General features: G+C 32.3%; 1 protein-coding gene across 1 annotated transcript; it reads left to right on the top strand.

The window, feature by feature from the left end:
• The first annotated feature begins 2,510 nt into the window (after positions 1-2,510).
• On the top strand, positions 2,511-3,943 carry LOC107475435 (non-specific lipid-transfer protein 1). Its single transcript, XM_016095069.3, has 2 exons — positions 2,511-2,919; positions 3,649-3,943. Exons 1-2 carry the CDS (start codon positions 2,579-2,581, stop codon positions 3,656-3,658), a joined length of 351 nt encoding a protein of 116 aa, XP_015950555.1. The 5' UTR covers positions 2,511-2,578; the 3' UTR covers positions 3,659-3,943.
• Positions 3,944-10,911: the final 6,968 nt, after the last annotated feature.

The following is a 10,911-nucleotide window of genomic DNA, read 5'->3' as shown; positions in this document are numbered from 1 at the left end:
TTGCAATCGTTTGTGTAGAATTAGAAATGAAAGACTCAAATTTGTCTCTATTTTTCTATTTTTTAAAATTTTTTATAATTAAATATTGTGCATTCTCTACTCAATTTGTTATAATTTAACATAAAAGATACTGTTCTATCTTTTTTTGATATGTAAATATTATTTGATAATTTTTACGAATGAAAGTTTACTCTTCAATATGAAAAAAAAAAATCAATATTTTTTTTAAACCCGTTCTCGTTAAATGCTGTCGTATCTAAAATCTACCTAACCCGTCAATTTTCTGCCCTACCACATGCAAAGGTCCCCCAAATTTAACAAAGAGTAGATGGCCTTTTTGAAACACTAATAAATTTGTATATAAATAATAAATTAGCTTAATGATAATTTTGGTAAAAATAATAATATTATTAATTATTACATCATTTTGAGTTTAATTATAATACACTTTCATGCATCCAATCAAATTCTTTTTATTACGTTATTCTTCTAGCTTATATGCAGGGACGAATGTATGCATATGAGTGTGGGGTAATACAATTTGAAATTTTGTTGAATAGTATATGATAATAATATTTATTTGTTTTCACTAAATTATTAAATTTGACCTCATAATAATCTTTTATTCAACTTTTGGTATTTTATAAGCAATTTAAAATTTTTATATTAGATATCATTAGAATGATCAATTCTCAATTTAAATAAAATTTGTGTTTTTTTTTAAAAATCAACTCGAAAGAGTATTATTTATCTTTTTTTATATTAGTTTTAATTTTTTTCTGTAACAACTACATTAATTGAAAGAATTTTTTCAACTATGAATCTCACTAAGAATTGACTTTTAATTGTATAAGAAATAAATTTTTAAATAAGTATTTACTTATATATATGTAAAAAAAATACTACACATCCAAATCTTTTTATGAACTAAGTCTAACCATGCAAATTAAACAATAAAACTTAAAATAATATTAGTCATAACTGATTTTTGTTGTCTTAAACAAATTTGATTGGACTTGGTTAACAAAAAAATATGAATATGTAGCATTATCTTATATAAAAAGACAGATATTTATAAGGATAAACTATATTTTTTGTCCCCGAAGTTTGGCAAAAGTTTTAAAAATATCCCTAAATTTTATTTTGTTTCAATTTTTTCAAGAAGTTTTCGATTTGCATCAAATATACCTTCGGAGGCTAAATTTTCAAAAAATTTAAGACCAATATAACAATAATGCATGAAAATTATGCTTGATTTGTTTGTGTTGAGGGATTGTTCTTATGAAATTATTGTTGAATCGATCTTAATTTTTTTGAAAAATTAGCCGTCAGAGGTATATTTGATGCAAATCGAAAATTTTTGGGACAAAATTAAAACAAAATAAAACTTAGGGATATTTTTAAAACTTTTGTCAAATTTTAAGGACAAAAAATATACTTTATATTATTTATAAATGATTATTTTAGTATTTTAATTTGTATAATTAAATATTATAAAAACTAATCATGTTATATTTACATCCAAATAACTACCTGTATATATATATTGAAATAAAAAAATACACATTAAAAATAAATTAAACAATACATATATTTATATACGAATACATAATGATTAATAAATAATTTGATAATTAATTTTTATGTACACATAATATTTTTATTATAAAAATTATTATTATATTATATTAGATATATATATTTTGCCCCAACTACCAAAATTTTCTGGATCCGTCACTATACAAGAGACTCCAATGCTTAAGTTAGCAAGGATTTTAAGCAGGTTTTTAGTAGAGTAGAACGTGAGTTATACCTGGAGGTGCCAGCGTATTTATTAGCAGGGTTTGATGACTTTTTTGGTGGCGGTAGTTCCATCTTATCCTATCTTATATCTTTTGTTGGAACCCATCCCTCTAGTCACTGCCTTCTAGAAGCAGTGACCTCGCCGCGTTGGGTACGCGAGGTTTCAGGATACTTATGGTATCCGACCTCTTCCCAGAGGTCGGGTAAGGGATGGAGGGCCCTCCTCTAAGGTCGTCCCTTTTATCCTCTACGACTTCTTTTGTGTCGGAAGGGTGTTGATATCTCTCTTTTGTATAGGACGTCGTGGACCAATGTGTAAAATATTAATTAATTAAAATATAAAAATAAAATATTTTATTATTAAATTTATATACAATATATTTTTTACCGAGTTAAATATACTAAAAACCTAATCCAGCTTCAACTGAAAATAACATCGAATAGAAATAATAAATCTAAATATCGTTATGGGCAGAGCTGAATCTTACATACCCCTTCCTACAGGCAAGGTCACAATCTTATATTAACCAAGAATAGTGCAGGAACCATAGAGCATTAAATTGAGCACAACTACCACTTAACAAACTCATGTCGGTTCACTCTTCATTACTTTTCCATTCATGCTCACACCTATAGCAATAATAATAAATTAACAATACAGCATTATCCTTTCCCTCTTCAATCTTCTATATAAACCCATCACCTTACACCACTTGTACTCACCAAATTGCAAGAAATCAATTCCATTTGCAAATTTATAAAGTCCAATACTATTATGGCTAGCCTCAAGGTTGCATGTGTGGTTACTTTGGTGTGCATGGCCTTGGTGGGTGCACCAATGGTCCAGGCCATCACATGTGGTCAAGTGGTTAGTGCACTAACACCATGCATAGGGTACCTACGAATGGGGGGAAATCCTACACCAGCATGTTGTAGTGGGGTTAGGAACCTTAACCAGGCTGCTGCCACTACTGCCGACCGTAAGACTGCCTGTGTCTGTCTAAAAAATGCGGCCGGCAATATTGGTGGCATCAGCCCTACCTATTCTCAGTCACTTCCTGGCAAATGTGGGGTTAACCTCCCTTATAAGTTCAGCACTTCCACCAATTGTAACACGTAAGTTATTATCAAACTCATAATATTTACTATTAAAATTTTTATTTGTATCCGTATCAAAATCAATTATTAAAATTAACTATCATATATTTATGTATAAATATATAATTTAATTTATTTTTAATATATATTTTATATTAATTTTAGTATACGTCTACTATGGTTAATTTATTATGTCTAAAACTATAGTTCAATCGATTAAAAGTGTGCATAAATTGGAAAAAGAAAAATTGCAATTATGAAAGAGAAAAGTGATCGTCTATATAATTAACTTTTAGAAAGAATATCAAGAGGCATTCATAGTTACAAATTAAAAGTAACAAATTATTATCTATGATGCATTTAATGTTTCTTACTTAATTTTGGATATCTATACTAATTAGGATTTAGTTAAATTATGTTTTTAGGACACATATTAAAACTATTAATAAAAAAATATAAAAAAAATACACGGTTCAAGTTTCTTATACATTGTTGCATTTTTTATTACAATAAAAAGTTTAAAATCTTTTAGAAATAATAATTTTAATACGTGTCTTTAAGATAATTGTTAACTAAATTTTATTAATTATTGGTTAATTATTAATCACTGTTTTTTGTTAATTATTGGTTCATCTTACTTATTGCATTGCGAACTTACTTTGACTTTTTTATGAGCATATAAAAGCACATATATACGTACCTAACATCATTAATTTCTTAATTTGTTGTTTTGTTTCAATATGACAGCATCAATTAAGATATGAAAAGATGTGTTAGAGAGGAAGCGGATTCCACTCAGCCACTTCCTACTTTGGAGATTATGACACACTTCAGTTTCCGTTGCATTATTAATTAATTATTTACTAAGAATAAAGGGATATGATGGCCACTAGGACCTCCACTTAGGCGAGTTCCTCATGTATTAGCGTGTCCCATTGTTTTTTTTATTTAATTCGCTCTCCTTCTTGGTGGTTTAATCAGTTGGTTGTTGAATGTATTAATCGCTTATTTTATATATAGTAATTACTCCACTTTGTTTTTAGATTCTATTTCGTTGCTATATATATAAACTCTCCAATAAATTAAAGTGACAAATAAATCTTTAAATATTTATATTTCAGTCAGATTAATTTTTTAAAAAAATATATTAATAAAATTTTTTAGAATAATAAATATAAACAAATTAGTTTAAATTAAGATCTTTTAATTATAAGGGACTAATTTAAAAATAATGTATTTATATTTATTATTTTAAAAGATTTTATCGATAATTTTTTTTAAAAAATTAATTTATCTAAAATATAAATTCTCAAAAATTTATTTTTCATTTTATTCTAAATTCTATCTAGCAAGTTACACTTAACCTTCAACATTATTTGATTTTCAATGTTTTTCACAAAACTTAATGTCACCTCTTGAAATAGTCAACATATAATAATTCATATTCATCTATTAAACAGATATATAAAACTACAAAAAAAATGTCAACATTATATAGATGAGGATAAGAGTAAGACGACCCATCAGCAGTATATAATTAATTAATTTTTTTAATATTCTATTTTAATTTTTAGCGACGGTCAAAACGTTGCTAATATTTTTTTATTTATGGACGGTGTCAAAGTTTTGGTAGAAACATCAAATTTTAAATTTTGACTCGCCTAATTTTACTAAAAACCAAACTAGCTGGTAAAAGTGGTTACCAATGCCTCAGCCGCCAAGAATAGTTAAATTTTTTGTAGTGATTAAAAAATAATATTCATAATTAGATGAGTTAATTTATGTATATCATTGCTCCAAATTAGCAAATCTTTTAATTTTCTTAGCCTTGAGAGTAGAAACAATTTGAAGTTTAGTGGACAATGAGAGGAAAACATCTTTTTTAATCATTATATAGCATTATTAGTAGATTAGCAACCGAAGAAGTGGAACTATAAAAAAAATGATTACCTTGGATATTAAATGATTGAATACATGTATTAGAATATCATACATTAAATATAATATTAACCAACAAAAAAAAAAGACATGATAATAAATATATTTACATGCATAAATTCAGATATGCATGACATCAGTTACAAAATCGTGGAATTTATAATTTCATGAAAATGTGAGACATCAGCCACATTATTCTTAGAGGGAATTAAAGGATTTTAGTATTTTAAAGAATTCATAATATAAAACCAAACTAATGTTTTTATAATAGAAATTATATTAAAATTAAATTCTAATAAAATATTACATACTAGTTGATAAATATATCCTTAAAACAGTTGTTAATAACAAAAAGATTTAATTATTCTATTAATTCTTTAGTTTTGTAAAATTTTTAATTAGATCTCTGTACTTTTTTTTTAATTGAGTTTTTGTACTAATTTTTTTTAATTGGATCCTTACACTTTTTTTTCTTTTATTTGAGTCCCTATGCCAATTTTTTTTTTAGTTGAGTCCCTATAAAATTAAGTCAATTATTGCCAAAAAGAATCTAATTGAAAAAAATTAATACAGAGACTCAATTAAAAAAAAATATAAAAATCTAATTAAAAATTTTGCTAAACTATAGAGACCAACTGACTAATTAAACCTAACAAAAACTCACAAGACATATAATGTGACCTCCCTATTATTACAAGTGTAGATTTGTAAAACAGTAATTGTTAGGTAGGAAGTTTTGTAATAATTATTGTCCTTATATTTTCCCTAATTTCTGGTATGTTCTATCACTGTAGTAACTACCCTCTGCGGCTTCCTAAATCTCAACCTAGCCGACAAATCTATGCAGCTCCATAATTGTAAAATAGACATTTTATTGAAACATAAACAAACATGGGGCCGCAATTTATTAATGTTTTAGATAAGAATTTAATAAGTTGCTTTACATATATACATGGCTAGGCTTTTTTCTCTTAAATAAGGTTTAAAGATTTTATATATTTTTTTCTCAATATAACTATCACTTTATATTTTAGCTTTGTTAGAAATAAGAGACTCAGAGAATAATCTGAAGAGTGTATTATTCAATGTGATGAAAAGTACAATGTACAAGGGGTATATATAGATGTCAGAGGAATTAAAATAATAAAAGTATAGAATTCTACAATTAATATACAGATATGCTATATAAATATAAACGATACTAACTGATCTAAAATGATTCTAATGATTCTCTAATATATCTCTAACATCCCCCCTCAAACTTAAGTGGGAGCTAAGGATACCATCTTGAGTTTGGATAACAAAGTCCGGAAACGAGTCAGGTGATGAGCTTTTGTGAAGATATCAGCAGTCTGATCCAGTGTTCCAACAGCAATGAGACGAACATCATCAATAAGGATACGTTGCCGAACAAAGTGACAATCAATCTCAATGTGTTTGGTGCATTCATGAAAGACATCATTATGGGCAATCTGAATAGCCTTGCGATTGTCACAAAAAACATCAGTAGGGGACGACTGAGGAGCACCCAAATCTTCGAGAAGCCAACGAATCGATATAACCTCAACAGTAGTGTTAGCGAGGGCATGGTACTCAGCTTCTGTGCTTGATCTAGCAGTGAACGTTTGCTTCTTAGCACGCCAAGAAATGAGAGCATCGCCAAGAAACAAACAGTAACCAATAGTAGAACGACGATCAGTGGGATCACCAGCCCAATCAGCATTGGAGTATGCCTGAAGGGACAAAGAGGAATGGGCAGAAAAATAAAGGCCATGAAATATAGTGCCTTTGATGTAGCGAAGAATGCGAAGAACTGTTGTATAGTGAGTAGTACGAGGAGCTGACAAGAACTGGATAGACGATGTCTGATCGGGTGATAGTTAAGTAGACAAGTCCTCCAACTAGCTGTCGATAGAGAGTAGGATTATCCAACACAGTGCCATCCATAGGAGTAAATCGAACATTAGGCTCAAGAGGAGTAGACTCAGTGTGACTATTTGTAATTTTGGCTCGAGCAAGAAGATCTGAAGCATATTTAGCTTGAGAGAGATAGATGCCATCATCGGTGGATATGACTTCTAGACCAAGAAAATAGTTGAGAGAACCAAGATCTTTCATCTCAAAAGTTCGCTGAAGGGACGCCTTAAGATCAGAGATACCATCAGTGTCATCTCTAGTAATGATCATGTCATCAACATACAGAAGTAGAAGAACAACTCCACGATCACTTTTACGAATAAAGAGAGCATTCTCATGAGGACTGCAAGTGAAACCAAGACCGCATATGGTAGTGCTGAACTTGTCGAACCATTCACGAGGAGCTTGCTTAAGCCCATAGAGTGCCTTGCGAAGGAGACAAACTTTTCCAAAAGGACAAGGATAACCCAGAGGGGGTTTCATATAGACCTGTTATTTCAAATCTCTATTAAGAAAAGCATTTTTCACATCCATCTGACTGAGAGACTATTTTTTACCGCAGCAATGGCAAGAAGAGCTCGAACAGATGTGAGACGAGCAATAGGAGCAAAAGTCTCTTCATAGTCAATACCGTACTCTTGCGTACAACCCTGAGCAACCAGTCGTGCCTTATAACGGTCAATAGAACCATCAGAGTGAGTCTTGATCTTGTATACCCATCTGCTTCCCACAACTTCTTGATTAGAAGGAGAATCAACCAAGTCCCAACTGTGTGATTTTTCAAGTGCCTGTATTTCTTCCTCAATTGCTTGTTGCCAATTTGGATTTGTGAAGGCTTCTCTGAATGACCTAGGTTTATGTTGATGAAGAATAGTAGAAAAATAATGATAATCAAGAAGATGAGGAGGTGGATTTCTCACCCTGGAACAGTGAGTGGAAGGAGGAGGCATGACGGTAGGAGGAGGAGCGTCGTCTGGTCTGGAATCATCGGGAGATGGAGAAGGCGGAAGAACAGGAGGCTGTGGAGGGTGACTTGAGATAGAACCTGTAGAATTATCACTAGGAAAAAGATCAACATTAGGGTTAGTGAAAAAAGGTGACTGAGTAAGAAGAATAGACTCAAAGGACGAGAATCGAGAAAACATGTGATGCTCCCAGAAGACAACATGACGAGATATACGAATATGCTTAGAGAGAGGATCCCAACAACGATAACCCTTGTGTTCAGTGCCATAACCAAGAAAACAACACATACGAGCCCGAGGTTCGAGTTTACTATGTTCATGAGGCTGAAGAAGAACAAAACAGACACAACCAAAAACTCGAAGAGAACTATAATCTAGGGAGGTACGATAAAGATGCTCAAAGAGAGTAACATTATCAAGAACAAAAGAAGGGAGTCTATTGATAACATGAACAGTAGTAAGAACAGCTTCACCCCAAGTACGCTCAGGACACGAAGAAGAAAGAAGCATTGCACGAACAGAGTCAAGAATGTGACGATGTTTGCGTTCAGCTCGGCCATTTTGTTGAGATGTACCAGGGCAAGAAAACTCAAACAAGGTACCCTGTTCTGCAAGAAAGGTTAAGAGTTTGGAATCACGGTATTCCAGAGCATTATCGCGGCGAAAAACCTTAATGACCTTGGAAAACTGAGTTTTAATCATAGTGGCAAAGTTAATATAAATCTGAGGTAACTCATGGCGATTGGTCATCAAATAAACCCAAGTAAAGCGTGAGTAATCATCAATGAAAATGACAAAATATCGAGCTCCTCCCATAGAAGCGGTGGGAGCGGGACCCCAAACATTAGAGTGGATAAGATCAAAAGGAGAGCAAGCAAGAGAGGAATTATTATGAAAAGATAAAGCAGGTTGTTTAGCAGTTTGACAAGAAATGCAATCAAAAGACTCATGATTAACCTGACCCAAAACACCCGGAGACACAAGAGGACACATCTTTCCCAAGGAGGTGTGAGCAAGACGTTGATGCCATAAGTGAAGAGTAGAAGGAGAAGAAGCAGCACAGAGATTTGGTACAGGAGGAATATGAAGATTCTCGAGTTCAAACAACCTTCCAACCTTACGTCCAGTCCCGATAATTTTTTCCGTCCGATGATCCTGTACATGACAACCAGAAATGAAAAAAGTGACATCAAAACCGAGATCAACAAGCTGACCAACAGAAATAAGATTAAAGTTCAACTTGGGAATATAATAAGCATCATGAAGATTAAGAGCTGGCTGGGAAATAGAACCCTTATGTGTTGCGTGCAAGAGTGAACCATTAGCAGTATTGACAGAAGGTGCATTTGTAGTGGTAGACAAAGACGAGAAGATATGACGCAAATGTGACATGTGATTAAAGCAGCCAGAATCAAAGTACCATGTAGAATTACCTGGAGGAGTCGAAAAAGCAGCAGGAGTATTACCAGAAGAAGAGAGAAGTTGCTTAAGAAGAGATGCAATATCAGAGAGAGATACAGGAGACGGGTTGAGAGGAGCAGAGGTGGTAGATTCAATAGCAGCAAGAGTAGAAGCAGACACATTTCTGGAGAAATTGGGATGGGAAGCATGCCTGAGGTGATCAGGACGTGGTGGGCGAGTAGGACAGGGAGTAATCAAATGTCCCGAGAGCTTACAATAATGGCAAAACAACTGTGAACAATGGTAGCTAATGTGACCTTTATGGTGGTATGTGCGACATTCAACAGAAGGACAGGCTGAGAAGAGGTGCCCAAAACGATTTCAGTTTCGACAGAATGTACCCTTTCTGTCTGTGGTAGCAAAAGCATCTGACTTTTCCATAATAGTAGGCAGATATCAAAGAGAGGAGAGAAAACAGCAATTTCGGAGCAGAAAATGAGAAAACGGAGTGCATAATCGGAAAGAGCTCACCAAAAAACTTTAGGAAGGGTCCCGCTTGTTTGCCACGTCAGCGCCACGTCAGCAGTGATGTTAGTGCCACGTCAGCAATATGACGACACGTGGCAGCACCTGAGAGGCAGAAGAAGACACGCTGGCGACGAGGTAGCACGCGGGTCAACTGGCGGGTCGGGTCGGGTCAAGAGCGGGCGCGCGGGTCGCATGGGAAGCTGCCATCGTGACACGTGGAAGCTCTAGGATTATGCGATCAGCTGCAAGATCCAACGGCCACTGAAGCACCTGGGATGAGGAACAATGGAGGTGGGCAGGGAGATTCCGGCGGCGCGTCCGGCGGCTTCAGGCGACGATTCCAGTGGCGTTGGAATCCTGACGGAGAGACGAACACAATGATGGCAGAGGTGACAAACCAAAGCGTCGGAAACAGGACGAAAAACCAGAGCAAAGAAGCACTGTCGGAAGAGAAAAAAGGATGCTATAAACAAATGTTCATTGGAAAAAAAAATTTTTGGCTCTTGATACCATGTTAGAAACAAGAGACTGAGAGAATAATCTGAAAAGTATATTATTCAGTGTGATGAAAAGTACAATATACAAGGGGTATATATAGGTGCCAGAGGAATCAAAGTAATAAAAGCATAGAATGCTACAATTAACATACAGATATGTTATATAAATATAAACGATACTAACTGATCTAAAATGATTCTAATGATTCTCTAATATATCTCTAACAAGCTTCATTGAACAATTAAAAAACGACCGTTATTTAAAAAGAAAAAAATATTATAATTGAAAAAATTCACTCTTAATAAATCCAGTACACTTATTTTCGATTAGATTGTTTAAGATTTAATTAACATAAAAATATTAACCAAATTTTTATAAATTTAGAATATCAACACTTAACCATTTAGAAATAAAAGAATAAAATATTATTTTAATTCTGAATGATAGAATTAAATTTTAATTTAATTTTTAATATTTTAATCATCTTATTTTAGTTTTAAAAAGTTTAAACAAATTTAATGTTGTCCTACTTTTAGATTTGATATAAATAATTAATAAAACAGATAACGTGAATTTTAACATTTAATTTTGAGTTAAGTCACATCTTCTTATTTTTAGTTAGAGAAATATTGTCAAAATCTTCTTGTAACTTTTTCTCTTTTTATTCTCTTTTCCGTATAAAATTTTAAACCATATCAATCAATCATCAATGCTTTAAAATTAAAAAAATATATATTTATATTAGTAATTATTAAAAAATCAA

Source organism: Arachis duranensis, chromosome 2, assembly GCF_000817695.3.
Source record: "Arachis duranensis cultivar V14167 chromosome 2, aradu.V14167.gnm2.J7QH, whole genome shotgun sequence".
NCBI lineage: Eukaryota > Viridiplantae > Streptophyta > Magnoliopsida > Fabales > Fabaceae > Arachis > Arachis duranensis.
This window is presented reverse-complemented; position numbering and strand designations above follow the sequence as displayed.

What these genes read in the sequence shown, in the direction of transcription:
- LOC107475435 (XM_016095069.3), top strand. Translation starts at nt 2,579, where the DNA reads ATGGCTAGCCTCAAGGTTGCATGTGTGGTTACTTTGGTGTGCATGGCC.